Genomic DNA, 22,756 nt, shown 5'->3' on the forward strand with positions numbered 1-22,756 from the left:
GTATGAAAAAATATTTGACATGTGGTTATGGATACTGACATCTTGGAACCAGAACCTGACGAGTAAATGCTTTGATGCTAGAGCATCCCACACACATGCATTTAATGAAAGGAAGAAGACAGACAGTCTTAGTGAAGAGGCAGTTTTAGTAGATACTGTGGCTATTATTCTCTCTCTTAAAGACTTTGGTTTTTGTTTAAATGTTTAAACATGGGATGTAAATATGTCATTGTTTTGTGTGGCACTAAAGAGCTGGGAAGTGTGGGGCTGTTTACAGACTGTCTATTAAAAAATTACACTATATTGTATAAAATAAATTAGAAAAATAATAAATAAATAAATGCATGTAACGATAAAATGTTGTGATATTTGTATATTATTATATTATATTACCTGTTCACAGTCTGAGATGCTTCTGCAGCATCAGTCGAACCCCTGCATAGTGGACAATGGTGGGAGGACCCCACTGGACCTGGCTTGTGAATTCGGCCGGGTTGGGGTGAGTCACACACTGCTTTTTTGGTTACTGTCAAATTACTTTTACATCTTTTTCCAGTCTCTAGTTGGCTTTTGTGTGTGTGTGTGTGTGTATGATCATCTGTTTGCTCTGCAGGTGGTCCAGCTGCTACTGAGCAGTAACATGTGTGCAGCTCTATTGGAGCCCAAGCCTGGAGATTCGACTGATCCCAACGGCACCAGCCCGCTGCATCTCGCTGCCAAGAACGGACACATCGACATCATTAGGTGAGCTTTCAGAGCCCCGAGACTCGGATGGAAAGACAGGATGCATGGTCGAATGCTTTTCTAAAAATAGAAGACACACCTCTAGTGTGCTTTTCCAGATTTCAGACTGCCTGTGCCGGGTCGATGTTACACCTCTGTTTACCAGACACTGAAAATAAATCGGGTCACTTTTTTAAGCCACTAAACCTCCTGGGATAAGAAAACTTTACAACAACAATGCACACTTTACAATAAGGTTTCATATCCATTAGGTGTCATGAATTAACAATAAACAAAATATTTTCACATTATTTATGAATCTGGGTTAATTTTTAAATAACAGTTCAATAAATGTATTGTTTATTAATAATAATAATAATAATAATAACAAATATGCAGTTTTTCATTCATTCTTGTCTGTTCATAATACATTAATTAAGGTAAATTTTTACAACTTGAAATGGTAAAAATGTAAATGTAGAATGTAGAAATTAACATGTACATACTAAAATTAGTATGACAGTACATGTTTTTCATGAGCTGCTGGCGGGATTTGTGCCTCATATATTACGGGCTATGATACATCACACATAGGAATCTCTCGTAACACATCTGTAAACCTGTTGTTTGTGTGAAAGAAAATATATTTCCTGTCATATCTAAGCCGGATGTTTCACAGTCCACATCAGACAGGCAGAGATTGTGTGTATTGAATAAAAGATGTAGCCTAGCAGTTCTGGGATGGGACAGGAAAGTTTGAGTGAAATTATAAGAGAGGAGACTCGTCGTTTATCAAGAGAGAAACACTAACACAATGATGTCTTGTTTGTTTGTTCATATATGTGTTCATTTCAGACAGGGCGACTGAAATATTTACCTCCTCAATAAGCGTCTTTACATATGCAGTTATAATCAATCTGCACAAGTTTTATGCATGGTCAAGCTAGTCTTCATTTGTCAAGCCTACATGACATAATACATAATTGAATTTTAAAAGAATAGTTCACCTAAAAATGAATTTGCTGACAATTTACTCACCCTCAGGCCAGTTTGTTTCTTCACTGGAACAGATTTGGAGAAATTTAGCATTACATAATTTGCTCACCACCAGTGGATCCTCTGCAATGAATGGGTGCCGTCACAATGAGAGTCCAAACAGGACAACAAGGAAAGCAAGACAAAGATACCGATTTAAGAATAGGATCATTTACATTGCTCATTGAATTGCTCTGCATTTTAGCTGAACCAGCACTTTTCATTTTAAGAGCTAAGAAAGTTGTTTTATTCATGGTCATAAACATAATCAAAACATTGTAGCGTAGACAGGAGCTACAGGATGGAAATGTAAAGGGGGAAGGGAAAAGCCTACATCATATTAATGCAAGTTGACTTTATGAGCCATTGGTGTGATGTGTGACGCTGGGCCTGCTGTGTGTGTTTGAGTGTTAATGGATCCATGTGCTTGATGAAGTGAGACTCTGCAAACAGACACGCTCTCACTGATGCTAATGAGCAGCCAATGAGCATGTGATGATGATGCAGGCCAGAAGTGCTGGATTTACTGCCACTCATGAGAGAGAAGGGGAAACAGTCAGTCACTTAACATATATTACAATATCCTTGCATCACATGTTCAACAAAACCATTTCTGCTCTACTGGCACCAAAAGGAACTGCAAAATCAAAATAGTATTCAAATAATTCCCCAAAAACTCTACCATCGTTTGTTTGGGTGACCCTATGTCCTCTTTTTCCCAGACATGTCCTGGCTGGGATTTCTAAATTGCCTAAAATGGGGTTTGACTTCGTTTTCTTGTTTTTTCCCTAGTGTTTAGATCAAGGGGTTGTTTTCCTTGGTCAGTAACTACAATAATCTGGAAAAAAATCTTTAGGCAGGCTTTAATGACATAAAATACATTTGATCTGAAATACATATTTTATTTTATTTTTTATTTTAGCTACTGCTTTACTGAGTATTATAAGACACAACTTTGTTTCATCTCTCCATTCATTTCCACACTCACCCATTTTGACTGAGCCATTGATCTGTGTGTGTGTGTGTGTGTGTGTTATGAGATCTGAGTATTATCAGAACTGGCCTGGAGCTCAGAGATCGGCTCTTTGATGAGCTATAATTCAGTAATCATGTAACTTCCCACTGCATTATCATACAAATGGCCAGAGCCTCATGCAACTATTTACATTTGATGAGAAATCTATCATTCCAGATCTCGGCTCAGCCATGCATTTCATGCATTTCATACAATGACATACAAGCGCAAGCGAGTCAGACACTGGATAAGCCATGTCCTCAGCATCACCTGCTGTATCTGCGCACAGACAGCTGTACCTGCTTGTGATGAAGGGCATCTTCCCTTCTTTCCACTGGGAACATGAGCATGGTTGAGTGTGCCCATCCCCAGCCATATTCCTCTGGGTTTGCCAGGCCCCATCCGTTATGAGATCTGAGTATTATCAGAACTGGCCTGGAGCTCAGAGATCGGCTCTTTGATGAGCTATAATTCAGTAATCATGTAACTTCCCACTGCATTATCATACAAATGGCCAGAGCCTCATGCAACTATTTACATTTGACGAGAAATCTATCGTTCCAGATCTCGGCTCAGCCATGCATTTCATGCATTTCATACAATGACATACAAGCGCAAGCGAGTCAGACACTGGATAAGCCATGTCCTCAGCATCACCTGCTGTATCTGCGCACAGACAGCTGTACCTGCTTGTGATGAAGGGCATCTTCCCTTCTTTCCACTGGGAACATGAGCATGGTTGAGTGTGCCCATCCCCAGCCATATTCCTCTGGGTTTGCCAGGCCCCATCCACTCCCTAATACAACACACTGCCATCCATCATTGTGACAGCCAGAGCCAGACCTCCTTCATTATCAGACATAGATGAGAGGAAGATCAGAAGTGTTCTGCACTGTCCTGCCTTTGTACCATCCTAATGCTACACTGCACATCAGACATTTTATTGGACAACAATAAGACTGGCACATTAATCAATGCATCATATAACACACCCAATTTTCCATATTTGATATATATATATATATATATATATATATATATATATAACTAATTGTATTGTATTGTCTGCTTTTTTAATTTCAACCCTCTGGTTATTATGATTATGATGATACATGGATATGCTCAGTCTCAAGCCCTGTAGCTAACAGGACTACCAGTGCAGTTGCCAATAAGGATCGATACTTGGTGTCAAGTTGTAACATGTGACTGTTTGTCAGTGTTTATTTTAGTGCAAAGGTGTCAAACTGTTTTTAGGTCAAGGGCCGGCTTAGTGTAAATATCACTTTATGCTGGGCTTTATTTTGTTTAACCTTGGTGTACCCATAGAGAGTGCTTACCAGGGTCATTGTAATTAAGGAAAACTAAAACCTTAAAAAACATTTTTTTGATGTGCATAAAATATACAGTATGTTAACTTTGTCATATAGGGCCTATAGATGCAATTGATAACCACTAACTATGACTGCTTTATTTTACACAAGGTTTGATCTAAAAAAAGAAACTGAATTTTGATTACTTATTTAAATTACTCAGTCAAACTTCATCATCCAATCAGTATTATGTCTAAAAGGCATGCAGTATGAAGATGTGAGCACTGTTTATTACCACGAGAGACTCAAACTCAAAGTTGTCCAGGAACAAATTGTTCACTTAAGTGCTGAATGTTGTGTGCAATTAAAAGAAAAGTTCTGACTTTAAAATAACATGCAAAAAATGTTAGTTCCAGAGTTTATCTTGCTGTATCCTTCTGTATCGCAAAATATAGTATCATTAATATTCTATAATAATATAAATAAATACAAATTTAAATTTTCATTTTATCGTCTTGCATGCTGGATTAGACTCCTCAGTGATCTGTTTTTGAGCTATTAACCTTGGTGACATGAATTCTTGATTTCCATACCTTGAAGAACAGTACAAAATATAAAATGACAGGCTATTTGGTACTAGATTGATCAGTGTCTCATAAAGAGTATAAAGGGAGCTCAAACATCTCCATGTGATCACCAGGTCTATCACTGCACATTTGACACTCATCATTAATTAGCCTGCCTGGATTGTAAGTGTTGCTGTGTCGCACATTAGAATAAGACTGTTACATGTGCCCACACAGCACCCACATCTCTCTTTCTCTCCAATCCAGCACAAGTCCAGCTCTGATCAGCCAGGAGCTAATTATAGGCCACGTGAATGTGCAGGTTACAGCAACAGAGTGCGGGCTATTGCAAGGCTGTTAATTACATCATTAATCCAGTAACCCCAAAGGCAGTACGCATTGGCCGGCCCTAAATAGATTGATGCAATGAGGGGAAAATATGAAAGCAGGCTTCATTTGTTGTTCATATCTGTGAAAGAAATGGATCATGGCACCTCTAACCAAAGCTGTTACCTTTATATTAAAATGCTGTCTCCTAAACTCAGTGTCATGTACGTGTGTTAACACTCTCATACCTTTAATTAACACAGATGAATGTGGCCATTTGCCCACTAGCAGAAACACAATTTTTCCAATGTGACCAATGCAAAGTGACGGCTCAGCACACAATGTGCGCACACCCGACCAGTCAATATGTTATTTAATCTGCTGCATTTTCCAAAAGAGGTCGAGCACGAGAGGGCGTTATGTGAAGCTAAAACTGGTCATTTTGGCAGCTAATTATTGGGGGACCAGGTCCAAGTTCTCTCACCCAGTTTCCCATCCTCCTCTCTATAGCCATGACTCAGGCCACCTGTGTTTGCTGAAGTCCTGCTGCCGTAATTGAATTTACTCTAGTGTCAGAAGGTCATGCTCTATCTAATAGAGGCCGTTCAGTCATCGGGAGGCTGATTGGGTATTTTTGGGCTGTTTTGCAGTGCTTAAGATTAATATACAATGAAAGGATAAGATGGGGAAGACACTCATTTATTTTTACATTGTACCATAATTAGAAATGAGTTTAGCATGTGCAAGATGATGATGCATCAGCCAATGTGTTATAATGGGAAATAAATAGAAATATTTGTTAATTTAGTTCTCATAGCATAACCTGGGGCAAGAAGCCACCCCAGGTAAACTTTTAAGAATGTATACATTAATTTTGATGTAATTTTTATTAATATATATAGTACATTATTTAAAATACTAAATCATCTTACCGTATCTTACTCTACACCTAATTAATTGGCTCTCTGGAATACTTGATTCTAATTGGTCAGATGTGGCATCCTGTGGTGTATGATGACACTAAAGTGCATATTCTACTTGGCACCCAATCTCATACACTGTCTCTTTTACTACTCTGGTTTCTTTCTTTTTTTTCCTCATGTAATAAAAGAATCCAATAACTTCAATAATTTATATTTGTTTATTTATTTTGTAAGTAGCTGTGTAATAAGCAGAATAATGTACAGCACATCCAGCTGGTTTCGCATCAAACAGCAACAAGTTTATTGAAAATGAAAATCTAGGCATGAATTCTGGTCTAAGCAGTTTGATCACAGTGGCTTTCAGTGGTTGAGTCAAACTAGTTACTAATTTTGTCCTCTCTTAATAGATTGCTGATCCAGGCTGGGATCGACATCAACAGGCAGACCAAAGCGGGCACTGCCCTCCATGAGGCTGCGCTGTGTGGGAAGACTGATGTGGTGCGCCTCCTGCTGGATGTAAGCAGACAGAGAAACTTTTATTGATCCTTGAAGGGAATTTAGTGGCATGTACAGCAGCAACATGGAGACTAAATAAAAACAATCATTTAAAATTGAGAAAAAGCACCAACATTTAATTAACTGACTGACTGATCAACCCATACTGTTTGTGATAACATCGATTGTATTAAGAACATAACTGACTGTTATACTTCAGTGTACATAATTGTCATAAACCAACTTCTCTAGCAAACAGACCACCCATTTAGGTTCAAACTAGCAGTTTCAATGATATGGTGATTTCCACCAGGTTTTGGCTTTTAGGTTTGAATTATTTTGAATAGTGAATTGCTTGGAAGTGGCCAGACAGAGTAGACCAGACTGGTCTGTTTTCTCATACAACCTCTTTCTAAATGGGAAGTAAAAAGATCAAGCTTCATATCTCTTCATATAAGAAACATATCTCCCATGTTAGTACACGGGATCCCAAACATGATCAAATATTGCTTTAACTTTCACCCTACAGAGTGGCATCAATGCAACAGTGAGAAACACATACAGCCAGACAGCGCTGGACATCGTCTACCAGTTCACTGCTACACAGGCCAGCCGAGAGATCAAGCAGATGCTGCGAGGTAAGAAAAGGGGTAAATATATGTCTCATATTTATGCATGTTGTTTATATGATTGTTTATATGTGATGTGTAGTAGCTTATGCCATTTATATCTCAATGCAGATGCCTCAGCAGCCTTGCAGGTCAGGGCACTGAAGGACTACTGTAACAATTACGACCTGACTAGCCTTAACATAAAGGCTGGAGATGTCATCACGGTAATATTCATTCAGCAAGACCTGCACTAAAACAAATGTTGAATATTTGATGTTAATTTGAAGTCAGTTTGTTTTACTCTCATGCATTATTAAAATTCAAACTGTGTTAAATATGTAGACATTTTTAAAAATTCACATGGAATGTCTCAAGTCAATTTTGACTGCATTAGAAATTCCAAATGAATCCTTTGTAGTAATAGAAGATAGTTCAGTGTACTTTCGGAATTTGTTAACAGAGGGTGCTGTTGCCTATGTTTCCCCCCAGATTTTCAAAAATTATTTAAATAAGTGCATCGGCTCCTTACTACATGATCTCTTCTTCCTCTATAGTATTTGCATTTTAGTATTTGGAATGTTCTAGATTTTCAATATTTCTGTCACTGGTTAATAAACATGAGACTTTAAATGAAAATAACTACGAAGATCCAGATGTCCAGATGATGTATATTGCCATTATTATACAGTAGATGACAGATAATGATGATTCATTACTCATGTAGGTTCTGGAGCAACATTCAGACGGAAGGTGGAAGGGCTGCATCCATGATAACCGCACAGGAAATGACAGAGTGGGCTACTTCCCCTCCAGCTTGGTGGAAATGATCAGTAAGAGGCCTGGGGCTGCGGGTAAGAGAGGACAACAGGCGGGTCAGTGCTGCCTCTTACTGAGACCTCACACACTCACAGATGCATTAGTAATGCTGATAAACTCACATGACCCTGATTCTGTTTACAGCCAGCTGCTCATGCTGCTCATGTGCACTGGATTGAGAGCCAGTGCTTTTGTGGCATCAAAACCAGGGCAAATGTGGAGCATCTTCAGCTCTTTTCTCATCTCATAATGCTCAGTTTATATAGTATTTTATGCTGTCAAAAGGGAATCTCTGGTGATTATAGTGCCTTAAATAGTGGCTACGTCTTCATTCAGATATTGACGGAACAGCAGAACTCAGTGGATTGCGCCCTCTGCTGGACTGGAATTTAATAGACACTTGTATGCAATACTTTGTAACACTTGGGGCATCTAGATCTTCATCTTTGTTCACATTGGCAAATAAGTACCTCTCCATCCATGCTAGAGAACCTATTTTTGAGGCTGATGGTGTTAATTATCAGAAGAGAATAGAGAAGAAGAGGAGAAGAGAAGAGAGGATAAGAGAAGAGAGAAGAAGAGGAGAAGAGAAGAAGACCCGTTAAACCTGACCTTAAAAACGTTTTTAGTGTATCACTCATAGGAAGAATCATTGGGCATCAGAAGACTTTTCTGTGCACCTGTGCAGATTTATACGGTCCATAAAGTGCTCTCTTTCCATCCAGCGGGTTTATGTCCAGTCTATGGCTTTGTTTGGGAATGACAGCAGGGAACTAATCTATGTGTTCATTGTGTCTCATGCTTCACTAAGTATCCATTTCTGTGTCTGCATCTGCTGCTCTGTGCATTTCTGTGTCTCCTCCACTCCATCCATGTTTTTGCCCCACTATTTATGCCATTGTGCTTTTTAAAATATTTAAAATCCTTAAGGGACATTCTTATAGTCCCTTATTTACTGAAATTGCAGTTTTGAAGAGAAGAAGACCCGTTAAACCTGACCTTAAAAACGTTTTTAGTGTATCACTCATAGGAAGAATCATTGGGCATCAGAAGACTTTTCTGTGCACCCGTGCAGATTTATACGGTCCATAAAGTGCTCTCTTTCCATCCAGCGGGTTTATGTCCAGTCTATGGCTTTGTTTGGGAATGACAGCAGGGAACTAATCTATGTGTTCATTGTGTCTCATGCTTCACTAAGTATCCATTTCTGTGTCTGCATCTGCTGCTCTGTGCATTTCTGTGTCTCCTCCACTCCATCCATGTTTTTGCCCCACTATTTATGCCATTGTGCTTTTTAAAATATTTAAAATCCTTAAGGGACATTCTTATAGTCCCTTATTTACTGAAATTGCAGTTTTATAAAAAATATTGTAACTGGAGTAATGTCTGTTATATTTATGTAATTAGTGAAAGGAGGACCGTTCTCAATTCAGACAAGCCCTCTACTAAGTCCTGCTGTGCTCACAGTGATCATAAATAGTCAAATTGCACACCCACCCACACACAGACTAACTGAAAAGAGTCATGCATACTAAACTTCTCATTTGAGAAGATCATTCTGTTTGTCCTCAGGGACTTACACAAACAAGTATAAAGAAAGACTTTGCATTTCACTACAAGCACCATCTCCTCTCCAATTCATGCACTAACCTTGCATTTCCATGCATCGCTTCTATTTCATATATATATGTATATTTTGAGTGTACACACATAAAATATCAATCGACATGTTGACGATATAGTTACATCCATTCACACTGAACAGCTCGAAATATAAAAGCATTTTCTTCCTTTTGATTTGTCTTTTATGGTTTTGCTGTTTTGAATTTTGTGATTGGTTGTGATTTTTGTGTTGGGTTAATTTACTTTCCTTCTCTTATTTGTCATTGTTTTGTTTGTTGTGGTGGTGGTGGTGGTTGCTGTGTTGTCGTATCTAGGTTCATGGAGTACAGTCACTTGTACCCAACAGTATCAAAAGATACAGCTCTGTGTGCCGGTGTGCGGCCCTGTGTCGCCCGCCGTTGCCATGGTGAATGGGGACTCGTATCATGAGATTCATATCCTGCCGCCTCCTCCACCTCCGCCACCACATTCCCATCTGCCACTTTTCACTTCCTTTGGCTATAGCAGGTCCCCAAAAACCTCAGGAGAGCCGCACAGTGGACAAGGTACAGATCCCCTAATCTGTCTCCACTGTATTATTATTATTATTATTATTATTATTCACAAAGATTTAAGGAATGTGTTAAATTACAGTAGTTCTCATTTTAATAGTCTGAATATTAACTAATCAATTAGTTCCAATAATTCCTTAAATTTTTCTGAATTTATTTTTCTGAAAATTATTATTTCCTCATTTATGTTTCTTTTTTTCTGACATTATTTTGGGTGTTGATTTGTTTGTTTTTTTAGAAACAAAGAATGACCAAGATTTGGCTAGTAAGTTCTTTTAACCAGCACAAAAGAGATTCATGGCCTCTCTTTGTTGAAGCTGTTATCTCTCCTCTTTTACCCCTTAATTTCCCTGATCTTGGTGCTACATTTTCCCTCTCTGTGATGACCACACCTGGGATTCGTTCCACTGCCCCCTTCAGTCTTTCTCTCTTTTACACGTGACCAACAGGGAATGCACAGTCAGCCTTTCACCCCTCCATACCTGCATCTCTGCACAACATCAGTCTGTGTGTGTGCCGTCAATGAACATCTGTCTGTTTCATCTCTCCTTCGTCTCAACTGTACTGATCTGTCCATTCATATACTAACTCTGATCCTTTCAGCGATTGTGTATCAAACCAAACTTTGATATTGGTATGGAGCATGTTGGTACTCTTACGTACTCTGGATCGTCGTACATTTGAATATGTTTGTCTGTTTCAGTTGTAAATGATCAATAGTCATCAGGCCCACGTGGAATCTGTGCCCTCAGAACAGAATTTGAATGGTGACCACAGCCAATCTGAATATGCTTTCAGCTACCAATAAAAGTTTTAACACCATGTTTAAATCCATTATGAAGAATCATGCTGATTGTTTTCTGTAAAATGGCAAACAAATCTGCACATTCTGTCTGGGCCTGGTCATTTTGAAATAAACCCTAAAGGAATATTTACCCAGAAATGAAAAATGTTCATTATTCACCCTCATGTAATTTCAAACCTATATGACTGACTTTCTTCTGTGAAACACAAAACAAGATTCTGTAAAATGGTCCAATGAGTCAATGGGGTCCAAATCAAATAGGGTGGCAGTGACTTTCATTGTATGGACAAAAACAGTTTTAAAAATATTCTTATTTTGTGTTCACAAAAAAGACATGAGGGTGAATAAATGATGACAGAGTTACAATTTTAGGGTAAACTTTCCCTTTAACAATATATATTTTTTCATTCTTGTAAGACTCTTCAATGATTATAGACAGCTGCCGTAAGATGTTATTGCATTTTTATTTGTATATGAACACATTAATGTACACTTATGGTTTGATGGCTTTAGAATCCTAATGAACTATGCTCCTGTAATGCACTGCAACACCTTTTGTTGTGATACCTATTTACATATATAATCATATATATCTGTATATATTATATATGTTTTACCAATGTGTATGTGTAAACCAAGGCATATATATATGTATATACACATATATACAGTACATGTTTACTCTTTTATATTTCATGTACCTCTGTATATAAATGTTCATATATATTTGTGTTAGATATACAGTATATATATATGCGTGCTTGCCTTGTGTGTGTTTGAAAGGGAAAGAGAGAGTCGTAGTCAAGCAGACTGCTAAAGCGCATAGACATAGTTTAGCTGTCCATGCCTGACCTGTCCAGAAAACTTCTGATCCCAGGCAGGTGGCCAAGCCAGGGCACAGTTAATGGTGGTTTCTGTGTTAAAGGTTCTCGCGGCTCAGAGTCCAGTCCACATGGCTCACCCACCCCAGCTGGTGGTCCCCAGGGCAGCAGCAGCGAGGAGATCTGGGTGCTGCGCAAACCTGTGGCAGGTAACAGCAGGGCTGCCCCTTCTTCCTCCTCCACTTCTTCGTCTCTCATAATTCCCCCTGCTTTGCCACGCTCCAGGTGCAGCTGCTGTACGCCTGACCTCAGAAACCTCCTCAACTGCAGGCGTGTAGGCGCATTGAAAGGCTCTCATTCACTCTGTTAGAGCAACATCCGTTAAGTCGTTCCCTCAAGAACATACAGACAATCCACAGATGTGTCTGTAGCCGTGTGTGCAAACTGCATTTTCAGTGAAGGCAGCGTGGGCCTGAATGTGTTCGTATTAGTGACTCTGGTAACATGTCTTGTGTCCATCAGTCACCTGGTCTTTGGTCACCATTGTTATGTAAGTCTCTGTCATCCCGTGTATCAGATCAGTGCATTGCAGAGGGGAAGTTCATAGTGGTGTGATTGGAGGGTTTCGGGGAGGTGTTTTCCGACTGGGCTGACGGTGTTTGTGTGTGTGTGTTTGCTGGGGGCTTGTTGTTCCAGGTGGAGACCGCAGCAGTGTGGGTAGTTCAGGCAGCGTGGCCAGTGCCAGATCCTCTGGTAGTGGACAGAGTGCAGGCAGCAGCACTATCCTTCATGCACAGGCAGAGGGAGTCAAGGTAAGCTATCTGACATGCAAAGTGACTCAACTCCAATGTGGTTTGAGAAGATACCTGAAAGAACTGTTTTATATGTTGCTGGTTTAAATGGTTAGAAGTGTCTTTGTTCTATTGCCAATATTACTGTGTCTATTACAATCTCAAATGACTAAAAAAAACAGGTCACAATGCGCCAATATGAGCAGTCATGTCATGTCAGCCAATGACCTAAATAATCATAAATAATGAGCATGAACTAGCTAGAAAACATTTTAAATCAGCTACTTGTAGAAGCTGTTCTGCCAGCCGTAATAAGGTTGACCTAGATGGTCTACAAGGTCAACCGTGACCCTACAAGCTTACAGTCTAACTAAACCCATTGGGAACAGCTAATCACCTTAAATGACCAGCTTCAGCCAGCTAGAAACCATGTAAAACTAGCAATATCAGAAACTGGTCTACCAAATTACTATGATCTACAAGGCCCACCTTGACCCGACAAGCTGGCAGTCCAACTAAACCTGCTAGGACCAGCTAATCACCTTAAATGGCAAGTTAGGTAACATGTAAAACCAGTAAAACCAATATCAGAAGCTGGTGTACCAGCCTTAGCAAGGTTGACCAAAATTCTCTGGAAATTTGATTTTGATCCTACAAGCTGGCAGTCCAATGAAACTTGCCTGGACCAGCTGATCACCTTAAATTACCAGCTAGAACCCATGTAGAACCAACAATATCAGAAGCTGGTCTCTGCGAGTCCTAACCAGATTGATCAAGATGGTTTACAACGTTGACCTCAACCCCAATAGCTGGTAGTCCACCTAAGCCAGCTTTGCCCTGATACTGACCAATAAAATGATGAGCTTCAAACAGTTACCATGAGATGCTGATTTTACCTAAATTTTCTGGAGGGACATTTTTGTAAATCTTCATTCTTCAACGTTGAACACAAGGGGGGTGAACATTAAGTCCAATTGGCATAGTCAGCATTGATGATATTTTCATGTCATTTCTTGATCTGATGAGCTTTGTTTATCCTGTAGCTTCTGGCCACGGTTTTGTCCCAGTCTGCCAAAGCTAAAGAAAACCTGCTGGAGCAGACCAAGTCTTTGGACCACCCCTCTCACGCTTCCAGCAACAAGGGTTAGTGGGAATTTCAAACAACTCTTTTGAGAAGAAATCATACCGAGAATCTTTTGTCATAAAGAAGTTTCTCCATCCAAAATGTTTTACCATTTTTTTTCACAAATTAGAGATTTGGCTGCTTTTTCTGTGCCAGATGGTTGCACTAATAGCTGTGGGTGGGAGCATCACAAAGATCTGATTGGCTAAGAGGAGTACTTGGTCAGAAAACACAAAAGGGATTGGTTTGTGCAATAGCAGTGCTCTGATGTATATGAATGATCTCATGGTTCTTCTAGGACCCTCCTCACGCAGTCAGAGTATATCAAGCTGTCCACTTCATGAGCAGCCGTATGGGGATGCGGTGTCCCAGAGGAAAGGGGAGGCGCTGCCTGAGGGGAAGGTAAGGAGACTCCTACTCCCGCTTGAATCACACTGTCCCCATACCTTTCCCTCAAACAAGCATACACTTTTTTTACGCACACATACGCATGCATGCACTGGCATCTGCACATCCAGGATGCTTTCCCAGGACTTCCTCTCACAGCTGGCATCATCAGTATTATGTGCTCTCGGTTGTCGTCAGGACACGGTGAGTGGGCTTCCCCGCAGGCTTCCTTGCACGCTGTCCTCAGCTTCAGGCTTTTGTCAACTGCTCTATCTGATATTACTGTCTAATATTGGCAGCGACTCCTTTCTCTCTGATCTTTTCTGATCATTCATTTCATTTTCTTTGCTACATTTTGAAGTCCATTCCAATTTTTTTGCCTTATTTGCAATAAATTTCACCTTTGTTTTCTTTTCAGAGAGTACCCAAAAATGTAGACTTTTGATTTGAATTCGGAGTGTATTTTAGAGGTGATATAGTAATTGGCATATGATCAAGATTTAGTCTGTCCACACTGAGATAGACTTGACACACTTGTAGAACAGATACAACTGTAGAGGATATGAGACTATGACGCTGGTATTTTCTAGAAAGGTATACCAACACAATATGAATATGACACTGTCTAGGTGTTATTATCCTTTATCCCATAAATGAGCTTGTATGTTGCAAATTGGTAATACATATTTGACACACCATTTTTATGTCATTTTTATAATGAGCTGAAATTAGAAATTACACTGTTTAGTCATATAACAGAGAAATTTGGCTACCATATCTTCCTCAGCAGGACTTTGGAGCTGTTGAATAGAGCTACTCCATGCTGGACTTCTGGACTGAGGGCCATCTGTTCAAAACAGCCCTATTTTCTTTGCTGCCCACGTCCATTTTTGCCTCTCCTACATAGAGTTACAGTACATCCTCCTACCTCCAGGGAAATGGCATTCCAAAGCAGATAATATATGGACACTACATTTTTTTAAGCTGAACTGTTTGGTTCATGAAGAAAAGCCTTTGTTTGCTAAAGCTTTGACTTTTGTTGCTAGAGCAGGTACCTGGACCAAGAGTAATAATTTTAACTCCAGTATAATACAAAAAAAAGAAGTAGGGGCAGGTTTTAATTATTTATGAACTAATAAAGTTTTGGGATGTTGAGACATTGGTCACTGAGACTAATGTTTTCAGTTTGTTGGCCTGGGGTCTGGTCCATTTTCAGCCACAGGACCCAAACAATGATAGACTGCCACCCATCTTCTCTTCTAGAGCTCAGAGGCTGTTATCGAATGGCTGAGTGAATTTCAGCTGCAGGTCTACGCTCCAAACTTCATCAGCACCGGCTATGATATTCCTACCATTAGCCGAATGACCCCAGAGGTAAGAGTTGTCCCCCCCATCCCCTTAAGCCACTCTAAACTATTCACATCACTCCCCTCTACCCTAAATGTAACACCCACAGACCCACTCAAAGCACAGAAAAGAAGCGAATCAACCAACAAATTCTCCTCAAAATTTAAAATAAAATTGCTACCAATGTGCCAGAAGCTCACAGGTTTTGTGAGAGTTTGAATTTTGCCCACGGCAAGTTGGAAAATCTCACCAAGAAAATCCCCCAGATAGTGCTGTTGTCTTGGTTGTCAAATGTGTTATGTTATGTTGGTATCTTGATGAATCACATAATTACTTAAGCGTATGTTGTGATTAATATATATGCTGTTGTGAGCTATGTAATTTTATGTATATGATTAAACTCGAAAGCATTTTAAACATATATCTCATGAACATATATCATATTTTGTAGTAGAAGTATTAACGGTCATTTCATGTATATTATGGTGTAAATCTGTTGCTAAATCAAAATTGTTACTAAACCTGAAATTAATTGTTTGAGCAATTTGAATTCCTGAAAGCAAGCTCATCTACCCATACTTAATTACATTAAACCACTGACTTCATAGGATTTACATAGTGTCATTGCTGAAAGCAGAATTAACAGGGGTGTACTGTTGAAACACTGAGGACATGATCAACTAGGATATGTTTATTTAGTTATGTTTGGGGTACTCTGAAAAGGCTTATTTTCCTCACTTGTTACAATATTATTTAATTTTTTTCCCTTTCCCATTTTTTTTTCTTCATTTTGCATCTGCTTCTGTCATCCTGGCATCTTTTGGGAATCAGAGTGTTTAATATGTCTGATGTTTTATCTTTTATGTGTATATGTAATTTTGTGTATATATAATATTGTGCATTTTTGTGTATATGTTCAAATGCACAAAATATATGCCACTTGGTTCAGTGTGTGTGTGTATGTGTGCATGAAGCTCTTGATCATTGGGTGCTGAAATGTGATTGGCTGGTTTAGGGGCTCCTATATTTATTTTCAGGATTTAACAGCTATTGGAGTAACCAAACCAGGACATCGAAAGAAGATATCTTCAGAGATCAATAAGATCACTGTTAATGAGTGGCTGTCTGACAAAAAACCGGTGAGTTTAACGTACAACCACACATATGCACGCACGCACACACACACACACACACACACACACACACACAAACACATACATATGTTAATTTGTTTTTATTTGCATTTAATCTGTAGGCGAATCGCCAGAGCCAGTCCAGGATAGACAACGCAATGAAACCCAGCCAAGATCTAGTGGGAGCTCAGCAGAGAACCTTCCATTTGCTGAGGATGGAAACATCACCATCAATCAAAGACCTAGACAGGGCAAAGATGAGACTGAGGAGGGACTAGAAATGTCATACTCTTTACCCCAGGAGAACCCTTCACATGTGGATGCCACAGCCTCGCTGAAAAGGATGGTCCAGAGCACCAAGCAGCAACCAAATGGCACCAAGTTCCATCTCACAGAGTCAAATACGGTTAAGCGCCGCCCCAAGAGCAAAGACAAAGATACAGAAGAACTTCAGGATGGGCAGATGCCCGTACCATTTGAGAATGGGACTGGCACCATTAAAAGGCGCCCTGTTTCAGAAGTGACTGTTTCAGAACAGCCCAGGCCACAGGAACATCCTGAGAACTCACCCCGTCGGGACAGTGCAGACCTGGAAGGCCATGTTACTGAGAGTGCCCCTCGTAGGTCCGTCAAACCTCCGGTGTCCCCCAAACCAGTTCTGGCCCAGCACATGAAGAAACAAGGACCACCAGCTGCCATCACCAAGAAAGCCCCATTTCCTGGACCAACTGGGGCACCTGGCAGCCCAGGTACTACACAGTGCGGCCCTTTCACTTGCCCTGTCTTTACACAATTATGTGAGTATCCCGTAAAACCCTGTAGCATTTAGACCTTGTTGCATCAAATTCTGCTCAGTCTCTTTTCCCATCTCTCTCCCTATCTATTTTTCTTCTATTTACAGTTGAAGGAAAGAAAGTACCTCCTCCAATTTCACCGAAACCTACACCTCCTCCCACAGCTCCCAAACCATCCAAAAATGTTCTGCAGTCTTTAAATGCGACAACTAATCCCACTCCCACGCCCTCTCCAGCCAAGCAGACTGTCACCAGAATGGACAGCACAGCTTCTGCTCAGAACAACCCCCCTGTCAAAGCTACAACCCCACCAGCCTTGAGTGCGCAGACTCCACACACACCCCAGTCTCCTCACACCCCACAGACACCTCAAACACCCCAAACCCCACAGACACCCCAAACTCCCCAGACATCAGGTCCCCCAACCCCCATCCCTACACCACCACCTGTGAAGCCCCCTCGCTCTTCAATCAGTGGGGTGTCCATGGACAGTTCTGCTGGATCAGCGTTTGTTGCAGGGGTAGTGACAGTAGATGCAGTGCACCAGAAGATAGAGGAGACCAGTGCCTCACTGGCTGCAGCCCTGCAGGCTGTAGAAGAGAAGATCAAGGAGGATGGGCAAAAAGAGTGAGTGTCATGAAATATGCAAAAACTGTTTTCAGTGGCATTTATAGACCGGTAAGAATCTAGTCTATGATGGCTTCTAGTCTCACATTAACATTTAATTTCAAGTAGTTTCTAGTATTTTTCTAGTCACAAGTCCTTCAAATCAAGGCAGCAGTTTTGAGTCCACATTTGTGGTTATTAAGAAGCAAAGACTTTAAGCATGTTTTCACCATCAGGTTGAGTACAGCGAGTGATGGTACCAAAATACTATAGTAATTTAAATATTTTAGATTTTTAAAAATGCCTGTAACCAAATGTTATAATTAAGGGCAAATCTTTTTTTTTTAAGCTTTTGAACCTTTCTCTTAAATTCACCACTGGGGATGTGTTGACCAAAGAAATATATTTGTGCCATTGCAGCCATTTTTTTTTACATTTCTAAATCAGATTTAAGTGTGTGTTTTGATCCACAGCTCATTGGCTGAAAACAAGAGCACAGTGAGCATCCTAGACGACATCGGCAGCATGTTCGATGACCTGGCCGACCAGCTGGATGCCATGCTGGAGTGAAGAGCACAACCTGTGTCTCTGTGGCACAACCTCAGGGCCCCGGGAGAGCACAAGGGCACAATGACCAACAACATACCACCTATCCCTTCCTAATCCTCAACCCTGGCTCCTCTCACCCCTCTTTTCTCCTCCCCTTTCCCCATCGCCATGAAACACCTATCTCTCCTCTCTCCCTCCGAGTTGGTTTGCACAAACCCGAGCTGATGTACCTCAGGACTGGGCAGAAGGCCATCCAGGGCTTTAAACATCAAAGACAGAGCAGAGGGTGGAGAGCAGATGTTGGGTTTTAATACATAAAGCTCAACTCTCCGTCCATGGAATATCTCTATCTACTATGAGCAATGAGTAGTAAAATAATATGAAAACAATAATAACTGTATATGAAATAATAGTATGGTATGTGTATATTGTAAGCATGAGGAAAGTTTGTATCTATAAAGAAAAAAATCTCATAGTGAGAGTCATGCATCAGTACAGTTATATATATATATAAATATAAATAAATATAAATATTTTATGTTTTTATTTCATGTTCAATGGTACAGACAGTGTTGAAACATTAAGAAATCTATGAAGACAGATATGTGGATTTTTCTATGACTATATTGAAGTAAAAAAAAAAAATCTGTATGTTTGGCTGTGCTCTGCTGAAGAGTGCTGTGGGCTGTGTTGAATGTAGTGAAGTGACTGAAGTGGCTGTTTCACCCCCTGCTCTGTGCTTGCTCTGGGCTCCCGCTCTGTGCTGTTGTGACCTTTTATGTTTCCATTCACTTTCTGCCTGTGTGAACTCATACATTCCTGCTCCTGCACAGCCTTCCTCCTTCACCTGCCCTCATCGTGTGCAGTGTCCTGTGTGCCTTAACATGAGAGGTGGCCACAGTGTTTCTAACACACAAGCAAAGGTCCCGTGTCCATGTGGGAGGCACTGCCTTAAGCCAGTAGAAAAGGAAGGGCCTGTGTGTTCTGATTTGGTGAGGAGTGATTCTCATCCTTGGACATCTCCATGCTTCAGTCATCTGCAGCAAGGTGATATACAGTTTAGGCCATGAAGTCAACATGAATTGCTGGTTTACTTCCATGATGTGATGCATTTCCAGGCAAAACAGGATATGCAAGGAAAATATGTACAGTGGGACTATATGGTGAAGATAGGCACTGAATACCAGAATAGCTATCGGTTAGCATTATGCAATAGCCTGTGTGGCCTAAGTAAAATGCAATGAATGAATTGTTCACAATAAGACCAGGATCGTGCATTTAGAAAGTAAATAGAGTTATGTTGACTTTGACTATACGAGTGACCTCAGAAACACAGGCGAGAATAATGTAGAGGGGTCCATTGATGGTTGACGGCTTGCAGAAGGTGGGATGTCAGGAAGCACAAAGTGAGGAAGTTGCAAATGTGTGTGTGAGTGGCATAAAACAGGAATCTAAAACTGACTGACAGTGTAGTGAACTAACAAGGATTTCACAAATGTTGATGTGGCTTGATGCTCAGCATTTCCACCTACCCAAGGAATCTTCTTAGCTTAAGGGTCTGAGTTTGGACAGGTGTAGTTCCATTGGAAGCCTGCATGCAGTCTAACCTCAGCACATCGCTCAGTGGCTGTTTAAGGGTGTGAATGTACCATAGTGTGCCCGCTTTGTTTTGCATTCCCCCCAATATCATCCAGACAGACATGTCCTTAATGACCAAAGTAAGAGCTCCGGTCCAAGATGCATTTAAGCATGGTCCATAACTTATTCTGAAAAACATAGCAGTATCTAGGTTAAACATATCCACTGAGAATTACATTGAGTAACTTTATAGGGACATATATGGCGGGTAGACTGAGCGATGCTTTTACAATTATTTGGTTTGGTCTCTGTGGACATAAGATGTTTCCAGATGCCATGCTCTCTCATTTACAGTGGGAGTGCAGTTTGCTGTTATGACGGCACCGGTCACAACTGAACCTCTTGCAAGCCTCTGAATGTCATTATCTCATTGCCAGCAAACTCGCAGTCTCTCATTATCTTCCATCCATCTTTGTTGCCATGACAATCTGCCTGCTCATTATTAGAATTGTCACAGTATCAAAATGATCTTAAATGTAATTAAAGACAGGGCCCAAAGGAAGGGGACACAAGCAAGAAAAGTAGTTGCGTAGGTCCCACAATGCTTTACACACTTTCAGTAAGTAGCTCCATATATGCTTAATCCCTTCCCCGGTTCTCAGAAGAATATTTGTAATATTTAAGTTATGAACAGATTATTATAGATGTTTTCAACAAGTATTTAATGATGAAGCATCAAGAGGGCTTGTTGATGAAACTGCTAATATTTAAGATAAACGTTTAAAGTGTCTTCTTGGCTCAAAGTATTTTAAATGAATTGTAAATGGTCATTTTTTTAGAACTCCAGTTTTCTTTTTTAAAGGTAGCTTTTTGTGATACGTTTTTTCATGTCTTCAGATGAAATAAGTTGTATATTAAGCAAATGTTATGTTTTTTTTAAAACATGTATGTGCCTTGCTTTAGTTCTTTTTATTTGGTCTTTCATGTTTAAACAATGCGTAAAGGATATGCGGCCGGTCTTTGTCAATCAGATGTTCAGAGTTATATCCCTTTATGTTGCGGTCTGCTCTGCGGACAGAGCGCAGATGTCTGGCATGGGAATGGCTTTTATAAAAGCTTTATCATGTTTATCGCGTCAAAGGACCTGGTGTCTGTCGATCCAGTGTTAATTGAGTTGTTACACCCCTTCCCCCCGTTCTTCTGTGTATATAGCTGGATGTTTGTCACTGTGAATCTTCATCTTCATTTTAAAACTTTTCTCCACTTTAAAGTTCTCATTCTGTCATATTGTCATGTTTGCTTGTTTTTTTTCTTTAGTCTTTTTTAATACCAGAGGGGGAAAAAAAAGAAAAATAATGAAATTCTGAAAACACTGAAGTCAAACTTATTGTTGGTGCAAGATGTTAATAATGAAAGCTGTTTTCAATCCCATCCTATTTGCAGACATTTAAAAAAAAGAAAAGAAAAGAAAAAAGAAATCTGCACTGCTCAGTGTGTGCAGGCTGTATATTGTGTTGATGTTCTGCCATTGACTTGTATGATGCCTGCTGTGACTGGCATTGGGAACAGTGGTGTGCTTGCAGTGACTGCATCAACAGCCACCTGCTCGAAATAAACATTATATATAAACACCCTCACAGCCATCCAATTACTGAACACCAAGACCAGCTGGAAACTGCTCAACACCATAGTGTTTCATTAGTTAAAGGCCCCCTGAAATGCTTAGCAACATGCAGCGTTACTCTGTGTTGACGTCATTTTAACTGAAACATGAAGACAGGGCGGGACATATCAAGCAGCCCCGCCCCTTTTTAAAATAGCCAATAGCGTTCGTTTATAGCACAGCTTGGGCTAGAGCCCAGAGTTGCCATGTCCGCGTATTATAAGCGACTTTGGGCTTCTTTTTTTAAAGTTGCGTGAAAAAATCCCTGGTTGCGGTTTTTTGGGTTTATTTTTAAAAATATGGTCAAAGAATACTTCGTTTCTTTTCATTTATGCTCACTGTATTCTCCAATGCATTGATTGACACTCTGTCTGCTCACAGTTAATAGCCAATCAGTGCAAAAATATAAGTGCTGTAGCATACTTTGTCAAATATTCCGCGCCTTCTTTTTGAACGTGATTTATCTTCAATGAGGGATTGAAGAAATATCACGTTCAAAAGGAAGGCGCGTGACGCTGTAATCCAAGCGATGATAGAAGTAGACGTAGAGGAGTGGGATGACTTTTTTCCTTTATAAGGTAGCCTAATTTTTTATTTTTACGTTTTTGTAATGTATTAATTATCACGGGCTGTAAAACAAAACAAAAACAAAACAAGTAGGCCTATACAGGTGCATCTCAATAAATTAGAATGTCGTGGAAAAGTTCATTTATTTCAGTAATTCAACTCAAATTGTGAAACTCGTGTATTAAATAAATTCAATGCACACAGACTGAAGTAGTTTAAGTCTTTGGTTCTTTTAATTGTGATGATTTTGGCTCACATTTAACAAAAACCCACCAATTCACTATCTCAACAAATGAGAATATGGTGACATGCCAATCAGCTAATCAACACAAAACACCTGCAAAGGTTTCCTGAGCCTTCAAAATGGCCTCTCAGTTTGGTTCACTAGGCTACACAATCATGGGGAAGACTGCTGGTTGGAGATGAGTTTTGTTCCTGCTTTGTTGCAGTTTGCTGATTTTTCTAAAATAACTTATTTTTGCTTTTCAGATAAAAGGGTAGTTTGTTCAATATGTTGCGGGCTCATTTATTGGTAATAAATAATTGATAAATAATATCGATGATAATAAATTATCAAAAAATATTGGGCTTGTTTTT

The 22,756-nt window shown here is 39.9% G+C and overlaps 1 protein-coding gene across 1 annotated transcript in view; it reads left to right on the top strand.

Annotated features, from left to right (window-relative positions):
• The window catches only part of LOC107590439 (caskin-1-like), a 93,401-nt gene extending 74,533 nt beyond the window's left edge, over positions 1–18,868 (top strand). Inside the window, exons 5-21 of the mRNA XM_016279182.1 lie at positions 404–499; positions 614–744; positions 6,307–6,415; positions 6,924–7,044; positions 7,135–7,229; positions 7,730–7,856; positions 9,759–9,989; positions 10,234–10,260; positions 11,726–11,830; positions 12,318–12,433; positions 13,456–13,555; positions 13,834–13,937; positions 15,186–15,296; positions 16,307–16,412; positions 16,525–17,199; positions 17,304–17,823; positions 18,276–18,868. Of these exons, the coding sequence (XP_016134668.1) occupies positions 404–499; positions 614–744; positions 6,307–6,415; positions 6,924–7,044; positions 7,135–7,229; positions 7,730–7,856; positions 9,759–9,989; positions 10,234–10,260; positions 11,726–11,830; positions 12,318–12,433; positions 13,456–13,555; positions 13,834–13,937; positions 15,186–15,296; positions 16,307–16,412; positions 16,525–17,199; positions 17,304–17,823; positions 18,276–18,372 (2,871 nt within the window). The 3' untranslated portion in view covers positions 18,373–18,868. The remainder of the gene's footprint in view (positions 1–403; positions 500–613; positions 745–6,306; positions 6,416–6,923; positions 7,045–7,134; positions 7,230–7,729; positions 7,857–9,758; positions 9,990–10,233; positions 10,261–11,725; positions 11,831–12,317; positions 12,434–13,455; positions 13,556–13,833; positions 13,938–15,185; positions 15,297–16,306; positions 16,413–16,524; positions 17,200–17,303; positions 17,824–18,275) is intronic.
• Positions 18,869–22,756: the final 3,888 nt, after the last annotated feature.

The sequence above is a fragment of the Sinocyclocheilus grahami genome, unplaced genomic scaffold (genome assembly GCF_001515645.1).
Source record: "Sinocyclocheilus grahami isolate Dianchi unplaced genomic scaffold, SAMN03320097.WGS_v1.1 scaffold127.1, whole genome shotgun sequence".
Lineage (NCBI taxonomy): Eukaryota > Metazoa > Chordata > Actinopteri > Cypriniformes > Cyprinidae > Sinocyclocheilus > Sinocyclocheilus grahami.